The 25,081-nt window shown below is 27.7% G+C and overlaps 5 protein-coding genes across 10 annotated transcripts; 1 reads left to right on the forward strand and 4 right to left on the reverse strand.

The window, feature by feature from the left end:
• Positions 1–88: 88 nt before the first annotated feature.
• On the reverse strand, positions 89–2,558 carry fzy (cell division cycle 20 protein fzy). Its single transcript, XM_069119024.1, has 7 exons — positions 2,151–2,558; positions 1,930–2,066; positions 1,707–1,798; positions 1,331–1,622; positions 958–1,255; positions 584–900; positions 89–479 (listed from the first exon to the last, which is right to left on the reverse strand). Exons 1-7 carry the CDS (start codon positions 2,261–2,263, stop codon positions 151–153), a joined length of 1,578 nt encoding a protein of 525 aa, XP_068975125.1. The 5' UTR covers positions 2,264–2,558; the 3' UTR covers positions 89–150.
• Positions 2,559–2,999: 441 nt separating this feature from the next.
• On the reverse strand, positions 3,000–8,778 carry xmas (RRM_XMAS2 and SAC3_GANP domain-containing protein xmas). The gene is made up of 3 exons (XM_069117874.1): positions 4,471–8,778; positions 4,118–4,399; positions 3,000–4,043 (listed from the first exon to the last, which is right to left on the reverse strand). Exons 1-3 carry the CDS (start codon positions 8,448–8,450, stop codon positions 3,470–3,472), a joined length of 4,836 nt encoding a protein of 1,611 aa, XP_068973975.1. The 5' UTR covers positions 8,451–8,778; the 3' UTR covers positions 3,000–3,469.
• A 946-nt stretch (positions 8,779–9,724) lies between these two features.
• cdc14 (cell division cycle protein 14) lies at positions 9,725–16,286 on the forward strand. Of its 2 annotated transcripts, none has more exons than XM_069117890.1 (9): positions 9,725–10,275; positions 10,383–10,604; positions 10,722–10,981; positions 11,079–11,379; positions 11,473–11,842; positions 11,938–12,270; positions 12,351–12,479; positions 12,672–12,920; positions 13,711–16,286. In XM_069117890.1, exons 2-9 carry the CDS (start codon positions 10,556–10,558, stop codon positions 13,751–13,753), a joined length of 1,734 nt encoding a protein of 577 aa, XP_068973991.1. In that variant the 5' UTR covers positions 9,725–10,275; positions 10,383–10,555; the 3' UTR covers positions 13,754–16,286. The 2 variants fall into 2 exon arrangements, with proteins under 2 accessions (XP_068973991.1, XP_068973990.1); XM_069117889.1 differs by having other exon boundaries at positions 9,741–10,275; positions 12,672–12,959; positions 13,711–14,264.
• Positions 16,287–16,740: 454 nt separating this feature from the next.
• On the reverse strand, positions 16,741–19,382 carry por (Protein-serine O-palmitoleoyltransferase por). Of its 3 annotated transcripts, XM_069117897.1 has the most exons (8): positions 19,239–19,381; positions 18,834–19,177; positions 18,557–18,749; positions 18,252–18,468; positions 18,083–18,189; positions 17,810–18,012; positions 17,467–17,710; positions 16,741–17,404 (listed from the first exon to the last, which is right to left on the reverse strand). In XM_069117897.1, the coding sequence occupies exons 2-8, from the start codon at positions 19,054–19,056 to the stop codon at positions 17,392–17,394; spliced, it is 1,200 nt and encodes a 399-aa protein (XP_068973998.1). In that variant the 5' UTR covers positions 19,057–19,177; positions 19,239–19,381; the 3' UTR covers positions 16,741–17,391. The 3 variants fall into 3 exon arrangements, with proteins under 3 accessions (XP_068973998.1, XP_068973996.1, XP_068973995.1); XM_069117895.1 differs by having other exon boundaries at positions 16,741–17,710; positions 17,810–17,976; positions 19,239–19,382; XM_069117894.1 differs by having other exon boundaries at positions 16,741–17,710; positions 19,239–19,380.
• A 130-nt stretch (positions 19,383–19,512) lies between these two features.
• LOC138182237 (protein Son) lies at positions 19,513–24,772 on the reverse strand. 3 transcript variants are annotated; one of them, XM_069117881.1, is made up of 12 exons: positions 24,298–24,771; positions 23,885–24,208; positions 23,049–23,742; positions 22,806–22,957; positions 22,137–22,282; positions 21,936–22,044; positions 21,716–21,873; positions 21,531–21,641; positions 21,346–21,459; positions 20,146–20,374; positions 19,958–20,073; positions 19,513–19,874 (listed from the first exon to the last, which is right to left on the reverse strand). In XM_069117881.1, exons 1-12 carry the CDS (start codon positions 24,614–24,616, stop codon positions 19,734–19,736), a joined length of 2,613 nt encoding a protein of 870 aa, XP_068973982.1. In that variant the 5' UTR covers positions 24,617–24,771; the 3' UTR covers positions 19,513–19,733. The 3 variants fall into 3 exon arrangements, with proteins under 3 accessions (XP_068973982.1, XP_068973983.1, XP_068973984.1); XM_069117882.1 differs by lacking the exons at positions 19,513–19,874; positions 19,958–20,073 and adding an exon at positions 20,546–20,655 and having other exon boundaries at positions 20,143–20,374; positions 24,298–24,772; XM_069117883.1 differs by lacking the exons at positions 19,513–19,874; positions 19,958–20,073 and adding an exon at positions 20,546–20,608 and having other exon boundaries at positions 20,143–20,374.
• Positions 24,773–25,081: the final 309 nt, after the last annotated feature.

Raw genomic sequence — 25,081 nt, forward strand, 5'->3', positions numbered from 1 at the left:
GATTTTTTATTTTAAATATATTAATAAAAAAATAAATAATAACATAAAAAATTATATCACTAATTTTCACATTTATTAAAATACGAGTCATTAGTCATTTAGTAAAGTAATATATAGAAGTAAATTACTTCGTCTGTTAGTATAAAAATATTATCGAATCGATTGCTTAAGTCTAGACGCAACAGATTTTATTTCATTCGTATCTTTCTTCTTGTGTGGATCAGGTAGGAAACATTTCCATAATCTTAAGGTTTCATCAGCTCCTGCACTAAGTATTGTAGTACCATCTGGAGACATTGCTAAATGTAGAACGCGACTAGAATGACCTGTAAGTTCTGCGACCTTCGTCATTGCGGGGTATTTCCAGATTGTTAACTGATTCTGTGCATATCCATGACCAGATACAATCTCCTTATACGTTGTAGACCAAAGCAAAGAACATACTTGTGACTTCGTATCTACCATATTTAAACATGCACCTGTTGAATAAATATTTGTAAAAAGATTTTTGATTTCATTAGAATTGTTATTACTGTTGGTTTTACTGTGTACAATGAATATACACAATTGATGCTTTCTTCACCTGTATTACAATTCCAAAATCGAATAGTTCTATCAGCAGTACCACCTCCACTAGCAAGAATATTATTCTGCCAAGGACACCATGCAAGTGCTTTTACAGCAGCTTGATGTTGATTTAATGAATAAATTGGTTGTGTGTTTGTATGACTTTGTACAGAGATTGATGGCCATATTTGAAGCATATTATCATTACCACCACTTGCTAAATACTTTCCATCAGGTGACCACTTTAAACCACATACTTCTTGGGCATGTGCATTAATTGTTGATATTAAGTGATCCCTTTGCCTAACATCATGGTGCACTATTTGTCCTGCTCTATATAAAGGGTATAATTAAAATTCTGTCATCAATATGTATTATGAAATTTCATACCTGCAACCACTCGTCAAAACATGTGAATTCCAAGAAAGAGAACCTACTCTGGCCGCATGACCATTCATTACACGTACTCTTTTTATTTGACTACAATCCCATAATTCTGTATTTCCCACTGTAGTACCTACAGCTAAATAGGGACCTTCTTGAATCCATGCAACAGAACAAACATAATCATTGCCAGTTAATTCAAGCAACTGTTCAATAGTCCCTGTTGCTGCATTCCACAAATATACACTAGCACCTAATGCTACAGCTAGAATATTATTTTCCGACCAATCAATTAAATTTAAATCTGAAATGTTTCCAAATTTTCATTATTGTTTGGTAACAATATATATTAAACATATATATATTAAACATATATTACAATAATCATCAACAATTTCTGGAGCATCCAGTATTCTATCAGGAGTTTGTGGTATATATCTTGTAGAAGCTTTTATGCTTGCTGGTGTTTTACTTTGGCTATACACAACACGCAATGGATTTTGATAACCCTCTGGAGGGGCTGGTGCTTTATTTTGATAAGACAAAACTCTCATCTGATTAATATCACCACCATGTAAATTTTCTCCCATGAGTCGCTGCATTTCCCTTTTGGAAGGACTTATATTGTCTACTTTCTCTTCATTTTTTTCTGTATTTGGTTGTTGTTGAATCTGAAATTGAAAGATTTTATATTTAAAATATTGCTATCTACTATATCAAGATAATAAAATTTATATTAAATAATATATATTTACCTTATAATAACCAAGATCAAAATTAGTAGTTGCTCTTGAAGGAATAAATCTATCACCACCACTAGGTGTCTTAGCTGGTGTAGAAGCACGACCTAATTAGATAGTATTTAAAAAACTATGTAGAACTGTTTCTATATATCACTATATATTATTTATATATGTAGACAACAATTACTCTATTTCTATATTATAGATATTCTAAACTATAAAAGTGACTTCATACTTGGAGATTTCTTAGAAGTTTTAGATGGTGTTTTCTTCATTCGAGTGTCACTCTTTTTCGTTGGTGTTTTTCCTGTAGTACTATTTGCAAATGATCCGTTCGTAATTTTTCGTGATGAATTAATACTAAGGTTGACACTGTACACATGAATTATTTTAGTAATAAAATATATTTTATTTTACTTCTAATAATAAAATAAATATGAATTAATAAAGTAGTACCTGGAATTTGATGTTTCTAAACATTTTTTCTGCCAACGCGGAAGTGGCCCCTTAATAGTTTCATCCATGCGAGTTAGATTATTTATTTCTTTCATATATTTTAAGTGAGACATTATGAAAATATTTAAAATTAACCAATAATGATTTATTTTAAAAATATGAAATACTTTATAATATTATTGCATTTTAAGCAATTAAGTTATTAGACTTCTAGTTAAGATTTATTAAACGACAAATTTACTTGTAAAACGAAAAGAAGCATTAATATATAGAATTATGAAAAAATATTATAATGCCGCGCTAAGAAACACCAAATTCTCCATTCACACAACTCAATGGGTTTTAAACGAATGAGTAAATAAGATAAGTACTAGCTAAAGGTACTCAATATTTACAAAGTCCGTTAAAATTTAAAAGTCTTTGTATAATAATTCTCCAATAGAGGCCGCACTACGAATCAAGGAGCATTTTCAAGAATGAACCACGACGAACATAGAACAGTAATCAACTTTATTGGACAGAAAATAATTTGAAATAAATTTACGATTATTTATATTTTTATTTTTTATGTGTACGCATATAATATATTTAGATTTAAATTAAATATATAAAAGTTTTTACAAAAAAAAGATGTAATATAAAAGTTTCTGAAAATCCAAATTGAAATTCATATTATTATTTTAATTATAAAAATTACTTTATAAATTGGAACTGTCATAAGATTGTAAATTATATGATTATTTTATGAAATATAGGAAAACAAATAAAAATCAATCAATTTCTATTTATGTAAATACATTAACTTTTTAATTTTTATATTAATCTATAAATAATCACAACGAGAATACATGTAAGACATTATAAAGTGTATGTATTTTTATAATTCCAGAATTATTTTAGAGTTTTTAAATATTTTTACTTTATCCGCACTTATTACATATACATTCTATTCGGTAAAGATGCTTAATATCCAAAAAAGTTTTCAAGGCAGTTGATGTTGAAAATTTATTGTGTACTATCTTATTTATCTGAATCATATCTTAGCTATAATATAAGAGATAGGGCAAATGTAAAATCGATTTTCTCAGAAATTAAACCTTTAGTAAAAAAATTGTTATCTACACATTTTGATTTATTTTTACATAAGAAATCACACTTTGTATGCACTATACAATACAATATTTCCAGTCTTATTTTATATATTACTTATATACATGAATACATAATTATTTGCATAATACTATAAACACAGTTTCTGTAATATTGTAGATATTTTTAAAGATCAAAATAATTTTAACTTTTTTATACATTACAACTTATTACACATACTTCTTTTCATTTAACAAAGCATTCTTCAACTTTTCTTCAAATAAGTAGCTTTGTTCTTGATGTTCCTTCAAACGATTTTCAATTTTTTTTGAAATATTGTGCACTTCCATTACTTGACTACGACTATTTTCACAAAACGTTGCTAATGGTTCAAGTTCACACTTGTTTTCTTGAAATTTATTTAACTTCCGTTTCTTTACCACTGGTTCATTAATATCGATTGTTTTATTTTCTTTTTCAGTCTCTTGAACATTAATATTTTTTGGTACAATTTTATATTCGGTTAATAGATTAGACTTTAACCACCATGGTAAAGTTCGAAAACATTTCAAATAATTCTTATTGTAAATTACTTTCAAATCTTTAGCAAGAAGATATATTTTTTGCTTAATAATATATAACAATATATCGATAAAATTCGACACAGTTGAAATTCCAGTTGTAATAAACAGATTACTTAATATATTACCAGATATTTCATCACCAGAAGTAAATAATGCTTCTTGACAATAATTTGTTATATATTGACGAAATATGACACTATTATTTATAGGCCATGGATACCTAGAATACATATTAATAAATTGAATTAAATATGTAAACAGTATTAAATATAAAATATTTATGATACTACTTACTTCCACTGAGGCAACTTAAAGCTAGACATTACTCTTTCTAATTTTGCTTTATACTCTTCACTTTTCCAAAAATCATCAAAATGTTCATAACTACATGGCATCATATACTGATTTTTAACGAACTTTCTAAACTCTGGGGCAAATTTTGTATACATAAAAGATTCAGGGTCTAAGATTATGTCTATTACATGAGAAACTGCTTCGTTATGTAAATCAATTATAAATTTAGGCTTCTCCAGAGCATGTAATAATTTTTCATTGAAGAACGAATTATCATATATTCTGTAAAAATTACAAAATGTTATAAAAAATTACATAAATTTATAATAATTAATATTCTTTAATTACAATACCTTAGCCATAAGTCTTCTGTTAAACAAGTATTATAAATATTTTGTAAATAATCCATTTCTAGCGGATTCTGAGGTGATTTGTTAATGGACAACCAAAGAATTGCATTTTGTGTTAAATGTAAAATTGTTTTCTCATTTAAATTTTTTTCATGTATGATTGTGTACACTGACAGATATCCAGATTTCAAAAATTGTTCTAAAGTAGAAATAATTTCTTTATCTTGAGTTTGAAATGTTGAGTCACCCAAAATAAGAAATACAAGTGGTATAGGCATCAGCCTGTCTCTGGATAACACAATTTTTGTTAAACGTTTTACAATAAATTTAATTTCTTCAGAAGCATCTGCTGTAAATAAAAGAGCATCTGATCCTATTAAATGATGATTACTAATCAGGCCTTCAAAATGTCTAATACAAATATGTAATGTTTCACTTTGATTTGGTTGATACAATTTTATAATAGGATCTGCAGAATAATCCTCAGGGCAAAGATACTGATTCATTATTTTTTTATAATGCCATAAAATTGTTTTGTTATGTAAGTTTGGCCAAGAAATAATTAATTTCCAATAACAGTTGGAATGTATGTCAATGTTTAAGGATTTCAAGTGTTCTTTAATACCAATGTGGATTATAACAGTAATTGGTGCTAAAGATTCAGAATAATATTTAATATCTCTTATCTCTTTGTACTTTTTGCACATGCTTCTAATAACTAAATCTTGTTCCGTAGTGTACAATAATTTTGCACATTGTTCGCTAGTATGTTTTTGCAACCATACGGGTGTATTTTCTAATGCTGTTCTTTGTTGTTTCTTCTTCAATGCATTAAATCTCCATTTATTGAAATATTTTACAATTACTCTATTTTTTATTTTCATTGATATTTCATGTAATTTTCGTGCATTAACAATTTCCTTCTGTAAGAAATTATCACAAATTTCAGAAGTTACCTCGTTAAAAATTTCATTACTGATATCCTCGCTAAAAGTGTTGTAAATATATATCTTATCTGTTTCTTCCTTTACTATAGCAGAACAATGTGCTTGTACTAGTTCTGTTTCTAAAGTATTTAATATGTCTTTTGCAATATCATTAATCTCTTGCATCCTTTTAATAGATTCTTGTTCTTCTAATTTTAACTTTCCAGTTTTCTCTTCTTGTGGAACTTGCCTTTTTACAAAGAAATTTGACGTTTCATTTGATATAGTTTTACCCATGAGAGTTACAGGATTTACAATGTTTGGTGATTTTGAAATAGTTTGTACATTTGAGTATGTACTAGAAAATACTGTGGAAGATGTAGGATTTTTCATATATATATTTCCTTGTGACATCCCTGAAAATATGCTTTTATTTGTTACTGTTGCAATATCATTGTTTGATGGAGGTTCAAATTGCTTGGAGAATAAATTAGAAGTTTTAGAAGTTGTTGGTGTTACATTCGATACATTAGACAAAATGGAAGATTCATTTGATTGTTGTGCTGATACAAAACTAAATATCCTTGAATCTTTCTGATTTCCTATCTTTGATGTTATTAATTCTGAATTTGTATTTATTTGAAATTTATTCATTTGTGTCTGAGATTTAGAGACACAGGAGGTATTAGCATTGGATTTCATGGTTAAAAGATTTGTATTAGCTTCAGTGGTTGAAACAGTCTTTAATGTAATTGTGTGTTCAGTAGTAAGCACATTTTCATTATTATTTTGACTTTTCTCAGACATTGATATGGATTGTTCATTGTGCATTATATCTTCATCTATAAACTCATATGGATCAGTTGATGAAGAAACGATACTTTTATTTTGATCTTCTGCATTAATAGAATCAGGCATTAAGTAACCATGTGAATCAAAACTATTGTGAGGTTTATGATACTTATAAGCTTTTTCTGGCATTTTTCCGCCTGCTATACATTCTCCAATAGATAAACGTTGCATAGTTCTTTTAGAGTCTATTAAATTGCATGCTCTTTCTTGTTTTATATGTAATACAGGCATGGTAAAGTTATGTCTGTTCAATAATACATGTAAGCCATCTTCTGAAACATTTAATCCCACTTGTTCACAAAAATATATAGCTTCATTTTCATCCTCAAAACCTAAAATATCTATTAATTCATATAATGGATATGCTGTCGACGCAGTCCTGCAATAAGCCTTGACTAATACTGATAATGCTTTTAATCTCACTTGATAAAAATATCTGAGTAAGATGCACGCATTTAAATATGTAGTTTCCTGAACAAGTTTAAAGAATTTATAATAATTATTAGACTCAAGAGCAGAATATGTATCTAATGCAAACTGTACTTCTGATGATTTTTGTATGTTGTTTGGTAGTCTTTGCAAATCCCACATAAAATTGCCATTGTTTAAATTCAATAAAATAATATATGCACGAAATTCAGGTTCATTTTTACAGCTAATTTCTTTTACTCTTAAATCATGATACATGTACTTTAATGATTGTAAGCATTTTGTTAAATTGTCAGAATTAATTTTTTTATCAAAAACAGATGGTTGTTCTGCACAAAGTCTCTCTGAACATACTATATGAAACCTAGCACATTGTTCAACTAACTCTACACTATCAATACAACATAGCTCTTGCTGTGTTATATCTTTCCGAATTCCTCTTGTTCTGTCCCATAAAAAATGATACCATTCTCCCAAGTTTGTACCCTGTTGGTCACAAAGATTTACTATCTCGTGAAGTAAATAACTCATAGTCATTTTTAAAGATTTTACTGGTCTCAATTCATGTGCCATTGGTTCTTCTTGATCTGCAGAAGATCTAGAATATTGTTTAACTGCAACCATGTGATTTATTCTATATTCATTGATTTCAAGCTGTTCATACAATGCCACTTGTCTTTTTGACTCACGCATTAAACGTTCTTTTTCAGGACACATATCAGGACATGTTCCAATCATTACTTTAGCTGCTGCTAATGTATGTGATTTAATTTGTCTCATCCTTATAAGTCGATCTCTTGCTTCTAATACCTTATACTTGTCTTCAGAGGTGTATGCAGGTTGTTGAATTATATTTTGTAATTCTTCGATACTAGCATTTGGTAATAAATCAGATATTTGACTTTCAGCTTTAAGTTTTTCAGCTTTTGCAGATGTTTTCTCTAATCTTGTAAATGACTTTGACGTACTTTTCGACTGTAATATTTTATGTCTTTTAGCCAAAGTCTCATCAAAATTATTTCTACTATGTAAATTATGCTCAAGATTTGTCATAGCATCTAACTCTGATTTAATTTCATCATCAGATGATTTAAAAAAATTAGATACAATTTGTGATACATTGTAAATCTTGTTTTTTTGTAAATCTTTCTTTTTTGTAGGAGATTTTGGTGGAACGGATAATTTTGTCCATTCTACATTAAATTTTTCTCCCAAATATTCACCACTTTTACTATAAGCTATATTTGCTTCTTCCTTAGTAGTATAAATAACAGTAATTATTTGTTTTCTGGGACGAATAGTAATTTTTAAAAGATTCCCAAATTGAATAAAATATCGTTTTGCTGTTGCTTTTGTAAGTAATGATTGAGGTACATTTGTGCATGTTATTGAATTTTCTGGATTAATTTTTGTAACTTGTGACCTGGAATTTCTTTTTAACTGCTCAAACATTGCAGTATCTTTAAGTGCTTGAGCAAATACATTAACAGCTGGTTTGTAATAATTTCTTGATATTTTCGGCTTATATTGCTTTTCATATATATCCGATTGAAGAGTGGATATATCTTGATTATGAGATTGCGTTGCTAAAATTGGCATAGCAAAGGTAAATAAATTTCTCCTAATATTGGCTGCATCTGATATTTGTTCAAAATTAATCCCAGAGTTAACAGGTCTAGGAGGACTAAGTACATGTGGTTCAGAAAATATAAATGTTTTCGAAATCATACGTTCTGTCGAAAATATATCCCTCTGAATGTCTTCTTTACACTCCATCTTTTCCCCTTTCCTACCCAAATTTCATTCAGTGAATGTCAAAAACGTTATTCTAAACTACGAACGTCTTCTAGTTACTAACGGCGACATGTCTAATGTAGCTATAATCACAATTACATAAACAGCTCTCAACATTCATACACCAAAAAAAGAGAGAAAATTTCATCTCTGCAAAAGCTGGCGAAAACCGTCCGAAAACTGAGTGGTGACTAGTTGTGAAAAATCAAGATGGAAGACAAGAAGATTCGCGTTCTGTGCATGCGTGACATGCTATGAATCTCTTGCACAGAGACAGAGATACTCTACTCATCTCTGTCTGTCTCGTAAAAACGCAAACTTCGTTGATCTTCCATGTTGATTTTTCATAACTCAATTTTCGAACAGTTTTCCTAGCAAATGCCGAGACATGTTTAAATGATCGTGGTTATAATAACTGGTTAGAGTTAAATTATGCTTGCGATTTATTACACTACCAGAAAAGATTATCACAGCAATTGGTTATAATAATTGTTTCACGTTTTCGTTTAAACATATAACTTAATGTAAAAACATAATAATACGTAAACATTTTTTAGATAAAATGCATTGTGAACGATATAAATGTAAATTAATTTAATTCAAATTCAAAAAGGACTAATGATAATTTATATATAGTGTTATAAACTTAACGTTTATTTAAGAGTTATTCCACATGTAGTGTACCACGTGTACGGTGGTACTATTAAGCATTGAACCGCTCTACTTGACAAAATGAGTGAAAAATTGAAAACGGCTATTAGGATGCAAAAATAACTTTTAAAAAAGTAATTTTGAGATGTTAATTGTTTATGACGTAGAAAAATTCCTCCTCCTCTTCTTGGCTTCATTCTACCTCCAGACTGATCCTATCTCCAGTCAAGATGATTCTATCTCCAGTCAACGTTCCATCATCGTACTTGACAACATTGTATAACATGTTAATCAGGGAAAGAGAATACGTTCTCAAAAATATTTATGAATTATTTATTTTTAAGACGTGAGCTGTTTAAGATCAACTATCTACAGTACATTTCTTGAGAAATTACTAATTTATTACGTTTGCTAATAATTAAACTTAAAATTTTCTGAACAGTTTATTTCCTGACTTTTGAACTCCAATTTTCTTCTTGTCATATTATTTTTTACCGGATGAAGAAGATTCAAGTGATGATTAAACTAACGAAGAAGATTGAAGATATATGTTTCGTATATGTATAGACAATTTAAAATTTCGTGCACCTTATGTATATATCGATAAGCATAAAGTCAACTTCATTTTAAATAATAGCGTGACTATGGAAAATGTAGGGAATTTTTATTTAACAGAGTGCGCTGTTTTGTAATTAATGAAATAATCATTTAGTCCTCACCAAATAAAAACTGAAAATCATCACGACGTAATTGTGCTATAAACATGTAACATTAATTGTATATTAACTTCAGAGTTTTTAAATATTATATGAGGCATTTGTAGTACTAGTGAACGTCTACAATGTTTCTTGTTCTAGACATTGAATTCGTACGTCGTCATCAAAGTTTGATATTACAAGGCAACGAAAATGGCAGTGTATTTGAAAAGTACTTTTCGTTTTTATAGGGGGTAATGATGTTAATATATATACAAAATAAACATCTTGCTGATATTTTATAAAATGGTTATATTTGAATAGTAAAAAGAAGTTGCATGATACTTATGAAATATCGTATATTTGAATATACAATATAACCGGAAGAACTCAACAACGTAACTGATCAGCCATCATTATTTCTTCATTGACCAAGTTTGAATCTTGTAACGGTCGCATAGGTAAGTAAACATTTTTTTAATATAGTACATATCGTATTTTCGCGTACGACATAATAATTATAAATTCGTTTGTATTACACATACCATGCAAATGTAACCGTGTGTAGGTACTTAGATGGATCCAGTTTACCTTTACTACACCTATTCTAACCTTCTGTGTGTTTATATTTATGATCTCTGATTGTGTTAATTAAATTGTATCCTTTCTTATATCGGTTACGCTGATGACAGGCTTACTCAGTTGGTATTCACAATATCAGATAATAAATAAGAACCAATAATGGAGGATACAAATGACTTACTAGTATGTGCATCTGAGTTCATAAAAGGTAAGAAATTAAAAAAAATATACGATAATATGCTATTATAGTACTTAATTTATGTCAAATAATGTATTATTTAAATGTTTTTAAAGTATCACTTATATTTTTTTGCTTATGTTGTAGATCGATTATATTTTATAACATTGAGGACAAAGCCAAAGAGTACTCCAAACATCCATTATTTCAGTATCGATGATGAATTAATCTATGAAAATTTCTATGATGATTTTGGTCCACTAAATCTTGCTATGTTATATCATTATTGTCAAAAGGTTAATAAAAAACTTAAAGCAGTAACTCTTAGAAGAAAAAAGATCGTACATTATACAACAATGGATCCATCAAAAAGAGTTAATGCTGCTTTTCTTATAGGAAGTTATGCAGTAAGATGTTATTATATTAATTTCATTCACATTGTTAAATACATATATTTATTATACGTATTCAGAAAAATAAGATTTATTAGTATACATTTTTTAGATATTATATTGTAAACGTACAGCAGAAGAAGCATATAATTGCTTAAATAGTAGTCCTGACAATCCATCATTTATAATGTTTCGGGATGCTTCTGTTGGTACACCTTGGTTTGAAATATCTTTGATTGAATGTCTTAGTGCCATATATAAGTGCCACAAACTTGGATTTTTTAATTTTCAAGATTTTTGTGTTAAGGAATATGAATATTTTGAAAGAGTTGAAAATGGAGATTTAAATTGGATTGTTCCTGGTAAATTTATAGCATTTTGTGGTCCTTATGCTAAATTCAAAATAGAAAATGGTAAGTTAAGTTTTAAATAAATTTACCTATTCTACCTATGATTCTTTTTTACATGTCTATAATTTATTATCTTTATTTTTTTCTTTTTTACAGGATATCCACTTCATGCACCAGAATCATATTTTACATATTTCCATTACAATAATGTAACTACAATTATACGTCTCAATAAAAAAATTTATGATGCTTCAATCTTCACAGATGCAGGATTTGATCATAAAGATTTGTTTTTTATTGATGGTTCAACTCCAACAGATTCAATCATGCGGCAATTTCTTAAAATAGCAGAGAATGCAAGTGGTGCTGTTGCTGTACACTGTAGAGCAGGACTTGGTAGAACAGGTTCATTGATTGGTTGTTACATTATGAAACATTATCACTTAACAGCTCATGAAACAATTGCATGGATACGAATATGTAGACCAGGTTCTGTAATTGGACATCAACAGGAATGGTTGGAGAAGTGTGCATCGTTATTAAAATATCAATATTTACAGCTTGTTTTTTAAAAATAGTATCATCTTTTGACACCGAAAGATTAATAATTTTATATTTTAGGAAAGAAGCATATCTTCATTCTTTATTAAAAGAGCCACTACAACCTCAAAATGGAAATCCAGTTCATGAATACGGTGTATATTCTATAACTGGTAGACCGAAAACATCATTCTTATCCAATTTAAAAAGTGCTCATGTGGTGCAAGATAATGTTTCGGGAATAATGCATTGTGTGGATGGAATTACATTAGATGATCATGCAAGCACTAGCACAACTAAATATACAACCTTAACTCAGGGTGATAAATTAAATCAAATTAAAGCTAAAAGAAAACGATTACCAGCAAATCATATTTCTCCTAACATAACTACTAGACCATCAACAGTAGTAAAGTAAAAATCATAATAATACAATTTAACTTATTGTGAAAATACAGAATGTTGTAGTTAATACATGAATATTATCCTTTCAGTCCTTACTTAAGGTCATTATTACAAACAAGAACTCAGAAAAATACAATTAATACATTAACTGGAAGTAAAGAAAAAGATTCTACAAAAAGACTTCTCCCTAGATCTACTACGACAACTATTACTAAAAGGTTAGTTAAAATGTATTCAATATATTTAAAAAAAAAAGAAATTCACAAGTTATTTACACTAATCTTTTTGCCATTCCACTTTTGGCTAGATTACTTTGCAATTTAACTGATAAATGTCATAAAAGTAAATATGAACTTATTTAAAAGTATATAAATATATAATTTATTTAAAGTCTATACTAAAAATTATAGAAACAGTTGGTTAGTCAACAGTACATGTGAACCATCTCCGCCTCGTATTAAGTCTACTAAACCAACAACAAGGCTCCACAATATCAGCAACAACACATCTTCCACTACTCGTGTTACTACGATGCCTGTGTCAAAACCAGTGACAAGGGCCAGTATCAAAACTTCTTGTATCACAGAAACACAATCGACAAATTCGTCCGCAAACAATTTGATAACACAACCGCAGCGAGGCATGAATATGATCCTCAGGTCTGCAGATCGAGTAAATCGCTATCATTCTCTAAGACAGTAAGTCTTTGTAACTGTTACTCTGAAAAGGTTAAACAAATTAAGTAACAGTTATATAGTTCTTTTCATAAACAATTCTCGATTGCACTTTTTAAATGAGTTTTTTTCCACATTATACTATATTTAAAAATGAACAATACTGTATGAGACAATACTGTAACAAGACTTCATATAACTAGCTGTATATATTGTCTACTTTATCTGGGAATCATAATTTATTGTATATATTTGTATTTAGAAAGATGTAAAACTATATATATAAACCTTACATTTGTCATTAACATCAATTTGCATGTAGCATGAATTTTATTAATTTAAAATATGCATGTATTGACAAGAAATTTATTTAATTTATTTAAAACATACAGAGTAATTTTTAACCTTTGCATTGCATAATTAATATTTTCAACTCTCTTGGAAATGTTTCAATCTGAAAAAAAATTTAATTTTTAACTTTTTTGTGTTTGTTGTGTTATTATCTTCAACCATAGTCATATCACAGTATAAAGGTTAAGAGACTATCAGACTTTAAAAATGAAATGATATATTTATTAACTTTTATACATAAGAACTTTTTGCTGAACTGATACAGAACATGTTTAAATACTACAAGAATACAAATTTATGTAGCTTTTTGCTAAATGCAATTACCATTTATTCTGTGAAATTAAATAATGTACAATTAAAGCTTAAATAACAAGCAACGCTAAAATGGCTAACGAATTGCTTCTATTCTTTCTATGACTTGCAGTGCGCGTACGACCAAAAGTTATAAAACTGCATTTATCAGATGACTAACCGATATTCTCAATGGCATCGGAGAAGACAGTCCGGTAGCTCAAGCACCTCGACATCGCAGAAGATCTCATCGTTTAAATTCAATCATTCAGTAAAAACATCATACTAATCATCAATCTGCAATTCAAACAATTGTTGTTTTTGTCGCGATCAACGAAGATCAAGTAGATCTACAGCTGTTATCATAGTTTTTTCTATGGTTCACTGGTAGGTTGTTTAGGTATGGTTTCTTGTAGTTATATTTTATGTTTATATTTGAAACGTTGGGTTATAAGTTTCTCATAATCATACAATTTTTTCTCTTTGTAGCTTTTAAAGATTCTTCCTTATTTCGCGACACATTGAACGATAAATAAAATAAAAATATAATATTATGATTTTATCAAATTTGATTTACTATGTTATCTTTCTGCTGGTCAGAAAAAGTAATATTATGGATAAATATCTTCAAATAATTAAATTCGAAAATTTCCACTTTGTCTACTTATTACTCTTTTAATATAAATTTATGTATTACTTGATTTTATTCAAACTTCGATTTTATTAAAAGAATAGTAACTATTGTCAAAATGGTAATTTCTCTCTTATGTAGAATTTTTGTATTTATTTTAAATCATGTTATCAGCATTTTTCAATATGTTATCAAGAACTAGTATACAGAAACTTGTATAAAACGATTAACATTTATCATCATTTCCTATTTTTGATATTTTGAATTATTATTATTATTATTAATTATTAAATTTGATTTTAATCTTTATTTACGTGGCAATTATTTTTACGAACTATAAGTTTTATTACATTCAATAAGAAAAATAATGAAATGAATAGAAACTTAAAATCCCAATATGTGCATTCTTACTTATAACTATGCAATTAACATAATTTATTTATCTTAATGTAAAAGGTAAAGTCACCCATACATAATTCTTGAATTATAGAAGAATATTATGTATACTAAATAGATTTTTAAACTTTAAATTAAAACATTTTGTGATGATCATAAATTTTGTAACTAGATAGATTGTAGAAACTTGTTATTGTGCTAATCATATTACTGTTCTATATAGTATTCTTTAATAAGAAATTGCAATCCTAATCTAAGAGAGATCAATTTATGTATAGTACTTATATAAGTGCTACATGACATGAAGTTATATGATCAGTATAATTATACTAACGATATGTAACAATTTTAACTGGGTCTTCAGGTTATCTTATTTTATATCTTTACTTTTTTATATTGTCTTTAACACAAAACGTATAGAAAATGTGATTAAGCCCTGGTGCACATGAGTGTGTGACTCCGCTATATGAAACAAAGTTGTTGAGTTGCACAGCATTACGTCATTTATTTCTACCCGATTTCAAAAATTTCATTAAAGTTATTTTGCAATACAAACTTCTTATCATCATATCTTATCATGAAAAAAAACAGATAGTTTAAATAAATGAAATAAAATATATTGAAAAAACGATTTGGTTTATTAACAATTTTATTACATTTGTTTAATATAAACCCAATTAAAAATAATTCTAAACTTTCATATTTCTTCAAATAATCTGAGGATACAGTTATATGTATTAACTTTCATTTTGTAGCCTTATATAGAGTGTAAATAGAGGATGTAAGCTTAATATTCGAAATGCTGTTAAATATAAAAATAAGGTGATAAATTGTTGCTGTTATAAGTGTTTATATATTTTCACGCTTTGTTTTTTCTAGATAAAAATCACTGCTTTTGGATGTTCTTAATTATAACAGTATTTACAAAACAAAACATCTAACTTGATCAATATTTTTTTGTAACTTTTATACTTCTTCATAATCTACTATTTTTATTTAAACTGCTTTACTAAATGCTATCTGTATTCTTTGCTACATATGTTACTCTACATTTGAAAATCTCAATTTGATAAAAGTATATTTTGAAAAATATGCTTAATAATACTATAAAAATATTATTGTATCCCTAAGTTTTTAAATATGTAAAAAGAATTGCGTGAACTTTATTATTGCGTCGATAATAGAACAATAACTGAAATATACTCGTATGAGGGAATGTGTTCGTGTATGATCCTGCACGATACATAGTACGATTTATATAGAATTATTGTTTTATTCCTTTTATTAATAGAATATGTATACAAGTTAGTAAATATGTCAGTACTAATATGTAATACGTCGAAAATATGAAGGATTTAATTACAGATATCTTTTAGAAAAATATAATTGTATACATAATTTATAATATGTATATATACATATAATGTGTATATACAAACAAATTTGATGAATATTTTAATAAATTGACGCACTTCTTGAAAAAATATTATTGATATACATATAATGGAAAGATATTTTATTAATGTAAAATAACATATTGTATGTTACTAATATTTAAGGCTAAAAAGAAAGTACATTTTTGTTAATTAAGAAGTTATTGAATAGATCACAAACATCATTATCTAGAAAAAAGAAATTGATTCATTAATAAAAATTATAAATATCTCTCATGTACAAAATTTTCGTGTATAATTTTGTAGTTGTAAATTATATAGTTGAATATAGAATTATGTATATATCATGATCAGCTAATATTAAAAACATAAAATATGCTCTCACGGCAGTATATTAGAGAAACTTTATGTGTACAAGAGTTAGTATTTTATTTCAATTGATTATCATTTGGTTTATAAATAATGTTCTGCTAGTATGTAGTGTGTTATATGCGAAAGAGAAATGAAGAAAAGGGGAAATAGGTATGTATGAACATATAATTTCAACTTTTGCCTTAAATACGCAATTCGATATTGAATACAAAATTTTTCATATATTTTATTAAAAACTAGCATACAACTAATTCTAAACCTTTTTTCCTTTAGTGTCTCTAATTTAAATGCAATATACGGTACATTATGTCATAATATTACAAACATAATATTCTTTATTGTATGATTCATTGTGAGCAATAAAAATTAAAATACGACATTATTGTATTTTGATTGAAAAAGTACTTTTATTCGCTATTATGATTATGTTGAATTTTAATAATATTCATCAGCTTGATAGCATAATATATGTCACTGATGTCTTATTTAACAATACAAAAAGTTTTTAGCATTATTTGATATTAAGTATATTATTAGTTATATTGATTTATTACTAATTATTTGATATTATGCTTTATGTACACTTACATTCAAATATACTTTATAGTTGTTATATGGTTAATACGATTAAAAACCATGTATTTTACCTATTTTACAACTCTTAGAATTCTTGTGTTTGTCTCATTTATGTTGATAATTCCTACGAAAATCTATTAGATACTTTTCGGCTTATATTGAATATTACAATTATTAAAAAAAGAATAACATTTATATTCAAATTTAGTTAAATAATAAGTTATATATGTGATGTACATGAATTACTGATACAAAAAACAATATTAAGTGTTCATTATTAGAAATGTGTTAAAAAATAAATATTTGTGCTTACAATTAGTACTATCTGATCAAAAAATATATGCAGTATGTAGCAAATACTACCCAATGGCTAGCAAATCCAAGTTGAGACCACTTTTCAATAGTATGAATGTAACTATATCCTGTTTCTTGTAACTCAGATGTATCAAACATAAGACCTAAATAAGCTAGATGAAAAATTGATAGTCCAGAAAACATCATGTTTATTAAAAGCACCCACCATGAATTGTGAATGTTATATGCATGTGTACATTTAGTTTTAGTGCACTGCTTTGATGCAACACATGCATCAAAAATATTAGCAAGCATATATCTAAATTGAAATTCTACATAGGTATAAAATCCAAGACTAAGCAAAACTGCTGCTAACTGAAAATTTAACCCATGTAAAAGAGCACTCGTTAAATACGTCATTGTTACAGCTCCAAACTTTCCCAAATATTTAATACTGGGACGGAATATATCTGAAAATTTATATAAAGACATATAATACTTTCAAAATTATTAATGACAGAATCTTAAATATGTATGAATTACATGAATAGTTTGGATGTTTAACATACATGTTTTTAGCCAAAAATGCATTGGTATATTCCAACAAATAACAACATGCACAAGCGAATGTGGTAATTCTATTTTTAATGGTTTCACTACAGTACTTAATGTAGATGGAAATCCTCCTAGTATTAATAAACTGGATGCTATGTATGAAATAAAGTAATGAGACATTCTGAAAGATAATGCATCTCTATAAGCTAATAACCATCTAAAAATATGAAAGTATATTAAAACTTATCATATTATAACACATAATATATATAATAATATTTACTAACTTCCAAGAAGTTTCTGCGATCACCCATTGTGCCCAACAATTTGAGATAGACAAAAAAAGCAAGGATAAGAATACATACTGAATAGTATATAATACCCACCATTTATCCTGAAATTAGGAAATATTAAATTTTTTATTTTATTTATAGTAAATATATGACATGTACATACTTGATGAGTTGTGTAACGTATTGATATATAATCTTTAAATGATATCCATGGGCCAAAGAGGCAAGTGACACTACAAAACATATATCCCATATAGGCAAAGATATTAGGTAAATCATTTGTATCAGATCGGTCTATCGCTATACTAATCGTTTTCATTGCCATAGTCATTACTACACTCCGTATTTTATGCCATACTATAGATGACATAGTAAATTCACTGAAAAACGTTAAAAATTATAGCTGAAAATTGATTACATATACATATATATTTTTGACATTTAAAGTAGCTACTGCCTAAACCTTACCAATATGTTATAATAAAAAGTGACGGTAAAAATATGCCCATGTATTTACAATATTTTTTGGGTATATGTAAAGTAATATATGAAATCGTGCTAAGTATTAGTAATGTATATAAACATTCTGCTACATAACGATAAATATTACATATACCAATCAACATTGATAATATATGAAAAGTTCTATGTGATACATGTCCTGCAACATTAAATTAAACATCAATTGTCCAAATTTATATTTCTTTATCATATACGTAGATACATTTATAAAAATATGTCTTACGAGAATATGCACATAATCTAAATATTATAGTAGAAATAAATAGTGGCAATATATATGATACTGTATCATAAATAGTAGGTCGAAGACAATATTGATATAATTCAAATAACGTTTCTCTTTCCACATTTTCATATTCGTATTCATATTCCACGTCTTGTAAATATTCGTGCTCCACAAAATCAACTTCATCGTCGTAAAAAATTGGAACCTCTACATCATCCATTACAAGAGAAATGAAATTGCCGGTGTTTCACTATTATAGCAATTTTAATGTCAATCGTGATGCCATTTCATTTATTCTAATTAAATGATAATTATAATCTTTTTGGGGACGATTGTAATATCTATAAAAATAAAAAAATAAAATATTAAGTTAAACATTATTAAGAACTTTAAAATTTATACCTGATGTCAACAATAACCTATTCAGTATCACTTCTACGCTCTGATATAGTTTACTTTTTATTTAATAATTATTAGACGAATTGTTATATAAAAACTAACAATTCATTTATATGATAAAAAGCAATTTATTAAATATAAAGATAATTGAATATTCAATATCAAAAAGGTAAGATACAAAATACTTAGGTACATAAATTTATAATATGACAGTGAATATCCTTATGTCTTCATTTCATTTATTAACAAATATGTAAATAAAAAAAAATCCTTATAGTATGATATACATGTTTTATTTGTTTCATTTACATCATATTCATTGATGATTACGTTTAAAATAATAATTAGTACTATATATTTAAATATTTAATAGTAAAAATGAAATGTGTTGAAATGTTGAAGATTATATACAGTAAAAAGAATAAAGTAACTTACACTTTTAAATTTACAATTTTTATACATTATTACTTATACTTTAATAAAATTATTGATTTACTTTCAAGATTTTGTAATAGGCATAGAATTAGGCTCAGGTAACAATCCTAATGTTTGTAAACAAATCTGTGCTGCTTCTGCCTTAGCTTGTTTCTTGTTTGGACTCGCAACACTTGGTTTGTATTCAATTCCATTTACTTTTACCTAGGATATAGTATTAAATATATATACATAATTTAGAAACAAAAAAAGACACACAAGTATAATTAGCACAAAATTACACATACTTTAAACAGGAAATTTTTTCTATGATCTGGTCCACATTCAAAACATAATTCATAAACTGGTGCACCAAGTTTTCGTTTTGAACAATATTCGCCTAATAATGATACTGGATGTTTACCTGCAATATATAAATTTAAAATTATTTGTTATATCAAATTGTTACAATATGTAAATTTTCACTAAAATATACCTTCTAAAGTTTTGATTGCTGGTACTAGTGGTTTGGTTGCTTTCCCTATTTTTTGTCCAATGTCTTGCTCGGAAACAAGTCCCCGTTTATCCAATTTTACTTCAAGCTGCAAGGGCTCAAGAGTACCTTCTTTATTTTTTCCCAAACCCTCCCCTGGTCGCCAACCCATCTTCTGTAGTAAAGCCATACCCATCCCACCCGAAACAGGCTGTGCTGATACTAATTGGTCCTAAATAGTTTTTTAAATTAAGATATAATGAATTTCACAATGTTAATGAAATTAAAAGTTGAAAATGAGAGAAACATATAATCAAAATTAATAAAATAATTTAGTTATTCTATATGCAATTAATATTTTTTTTTAACATTATTCTAATATTTTTGGGGTGAAAATACTTACCAAAAAAATCAAAATTTGACATCACGCCGCTGAAGTTGTTTCTTCTCTGACGTAGCTATGTGCCTGTAACAAACCCTCAGGTGGATGCAGACTAATGCTAAATATCCCAGCTTTATAAACAAAAGATACAGTAACTCCAGATGAAATCCTGTGATAGGAAGCTGATGATAATTAGCAATAATCTAACAAGAGCCCATTATATAAAAGAATTTCATGTAATCAATATTTCTATACACTTATCTTTGTTTTAAGTACACCTACTTATTTTCTTAAATACTAAATGTAAAGTATAATTACATTAATTATATAGTCTAATCATACAACACAAAAATCTATAAAATAATGGCGCTCCTGTGTCCATGCAGGCACAGAATCTACTTCTATGTAAGAAATAGTCTGTGCCTACATTACAGTTCTTATCAGATCTGCTATATATCAGAATATAGCATTGATCTTGATAGAGACTGTACCTGAAAACTTGTTACAGGCAATATCAGTATCAGGTAATGCATTGTTAAAAAAAAAAGAAAGAAAGAAAAGAAAAGAAAAAGATATGGAAAGAAAAAAAATGAAATTGTATTATGTACATATATATAACACAACAGTGTCAATATATGTCTTAATGTTCATATTTATCATCTTATTAGTACTATAAATTATGAATTAGGTTACAAATATGTATTTAATTAGATTATTCCTACCAGAATTGCTTAAAATAGTTTTCCATAGTATATATATACTATGGATATATATATATAGAACAACAAATAACAAGATAAATTATCTAGTAATAGTGTTACCTTACGAGCCCAGGCTTGATAACCTGAAGTAAGCTCTGCAGGTGAAAGTACTTTGGCTCCTGTACTCCCTGTAAATTGACCTGGCATTTGTTTACTCTCAGCCCATGTTTTCATCTATGTAATACACAAATAACAAATATATGAAAATATTAAAATATTTGTTGAGTAATTACATACAACAATACCTCATTTTGTGCTCTATACATTTCATTTTGAGCACATACATCATTTGGATTTTCTCTTAATTTTCTCATTGCTGCTAATCTTTGAGATACTATTGAACCAATATCTATTGGCTGAAAATATAATGTACATATAAATGCAAGTATATATGTAAAACAATTAAATAATAATTATCTATTTTCTATACCTCTGTTGCTATCGAGTGAGAAAAAACTGCCGATTGTTGCACTGGATATATGGATGTAGTCGAAGGTGTTATAGGAAAAGATTCAGTTGGGACAGTAGCTGGTATAAATTGTTTCTTCATTTCTGGCTTCTTTGGGGCAACTGGTATCCATTCATTTTCTGCAATAAACAAGAAGTTTTGAATGATAAAATCATTTTGATTATAATAACAAAAACATTACCACTTTTTCTATGATGTTGTCCACTTGATACAGGAAATTGTAAACGTAATTGATTTGATGATTCTATTGTTTTTTCTTGGAATGTTTTGGTTGGTAATTGCTTTGCATCCTAAAACGTAATAATTATAAATAATTTATTAACATAATACATATATATACAAACGCAATATGTATTTAAAAATATATATATATCAAACTTACCTTAATATTCATGATAATAGAACTAGGTCGACCCTTTAGTAAAAAAGGATGATGAAAACCTTTTTCAGATTCACTTCCATCTTCTTCTGAAGAGATACTTGAAAGTTCTCCTAATGCCTCAGATTTTGATAATGACTTGCAGAAGTCTGAAATAAAAAAATAATTATTATTGTAGCGGGACATCAGCTAGGGGACAATTCGAGCCACGCTGTTGTTTTGCTTTGGAGTACCAATATTGTTAGGATATACATAATGTAATAATAAACCAACTCCGGGCAAAACAATGTCGCCGCTACGTGTAACCGTCTAACAAAGACGAATGGAAATTTACCGGTACACCCTCGACCAGTATAAATAAACAAACACGATCGTAAGGTGACCAGTTTTTTAGTTTCAGCCTCGAGCGATTTTATTAGCGATCAACACACAGTCTTTAGCATATCAATTAGTACCGAGCGTCTTAGCGTACATTCTCTTAACCACCCGTATCGAACAATCTACGGTTGACTCTGTATTAATTACTTTAAAATATATTTGACGGTTCCAACATCGAGTAATCTCGTTATTGAACTACCACACGACCAACTATCCTCATTATAAAAGAAAATTATTAGAAAATAAAATTACTAAGGATTATTAAAAAATAATTATTTTTATCAAGGTATATACCTGTGAGTTCATCCACAGTTTTCCCTCCAGCTTGTATTGCAGCAATAGCTTTATCTTGTTGTACCAATGGTAATGTACCTTGTTTAATCATGTTTATTGCATTTCTTCTTGCTATTTCTAACAATTTCTTTTTATCAATTTCTATCCGTTCCCTTACAAGATATGGAAGTTAATGAATTATATATGTAACTGTAAATCTGTATATATTGACATATACATATAGTTATAAAAAATAATACTAACTTTCGTTCTCTACTTCTACTTCGTCCTCGTACATATTTATCTCTGCTTCTATCATCACTGCGGCTTCTATGTCTTCGTCGCTCTCTACATTTCAAAGATTCTCGTTGATCACTACTTCGACTTTTGTTGTATCTATCTCTACTTTTATCTCTTCGTTTATCCCTTTCTCTGCTTTTACTTCTACGTAAACTCACACGTGTACGAGATTCAGATCTTCTTCTCTCTTGAGAATGGCAATTATGGGTGTGCTTGCTATCTTTGTTTATTGTAATTTTGCTGTTATAATTATACGCTTTTTCTTTGTATTCATTATCCATATACAATTTTGATTTTTCTATTCCTTCTGATCTTTTGTCCACATCTCCTAATCTTTTCTTTTCTTTCTCCCTCAAAATTAATCTTAAATCATTTCTTGCTGTTACTTCTCCTTTTACAGGACTCAATGGGGCTCTGTTTTCTACCTTTTCTAAAGTTGGACTCAAAGTTGATGATCTAAATGAAGTACAACGAACTGGACTAGGACTTAATGTTGGAGTTCTATTATCTGTACTACTATCAGATAATTCACCATCTTCCATTCGAGCTGCCTTTTCCTTTTCTTTATTTTCTATTTCTCTAACTGTATCATTGTAAACTATACTATTTTTAAGATCTTTTATCAATATTTTCCCTTGATGTCCTTGCTTTGGTTTTTCTGTGTATAGAAAAAGATATTACAGTAGCAATATATATCAATATGTATAATGATTTTTTATTTAAACTAAGACTTAATGAAAAAAAATGTATATCAATCAAAAATATGTTTTAAAATCATTTTTAACATAAATGGTACAAACCAAGAACTTTAGATATTAATTGTTCTTCAGGATCATCTTCAATTTTTTTTGAAATAGGTGGCAATTGAGGACTATCGGGTTCCTTTGTAAACATATTTTCTAATTTTGGATTTTTTTTAATTATTAATTTCTCAAAACTTTCTGATCCATCTGCATCTTCTTTTCCTAGTCCATTATCTTTATTATAACCTTTCTTTTTCATATTGTTGCATGTATCAAGTTTTGATATTTTACTTTTGGGTTCATCTGAATCTGACGACTTACTTGAATCATCTTCATGTCTCCGTTTTGTTTTCTTTCTATGCTTTCTTTTCTTTTTAATATCTATTTGTTATAAAAACAAATAATGTTTAATCGTAAATAATATTAACACTTACCTATTTCTCTAGTTATTAATAATATTTTGATATTACTTTCAAGATCACTGTTACTCTCAGAAGAATTTCGCTTTGACTTTTTTTTATGTTTTTTGTCTTTGTGCTTATGTTTCCTCTTAGTTTTTTTTTTCTTGACCTGAGATTTAATAGGTTTCTCAATTTTAACACTTGCATTTGGAACTTGCTGATCAGTATTTTCTGATGATACTATTTCTTCTTCAGCATCAAATGTGCTAAACAACTCTGTCAAAATTTCATTCGAAGATTTTTCTGGCAGTCCGGGTTCCGGCTTAATTTTTATTCTATCAACACCGACAGTTGTAATTAAATTTGCAATATCAAACAGATCTCCCATTTCTGATATTAATTCATTGTAATGAATTACAAAGAACACAAATATTTAAATCTGTATAGATTTAAGATATTAGCATCCATCACATTCTATCATTTCATTTGTCATACTATCGTATCGAACAGTCGCCATTTTAACAATCACAGCGACATCTAAATAATTAAAACTATGTAGAAAGAAAACATTTTATGTATCTTCCATAAATAAATAGAGATACATCATCCTAAGAGTAATATAGTTATTTTATTTTTCATTCAAATTATAGCTGTATGTTCCATCCTATATTGGTTAGATTTTTTTACACGTTAAAATTTTTGTATGATTTATCATATATTTATACTTTAATTTGAAAAATAAAGAATGTCGTAATATATACATATGTATATGAGAACGTTAGATAAAAATGAACGTATCAGAGTATGTATAACAAAAAGACTACATATACAATATTAGATGCTTTAAATCAGA

The sequence above is a fragment of the Bombus flavifrons genome, chromosome 8 (assembly GCF_040668555.2).
Source record: "Bombus flavifrons isolate JBK064 chromosome 8, iyBomFlav1_principal, whole genome shotgun sequence".
Taxonomy (NCBI): Eukaryota; Metazoa; Arthropoda; class Insecta; order Hymenoptera; family Apidae; genus Bombus; species Bombus flavifrons.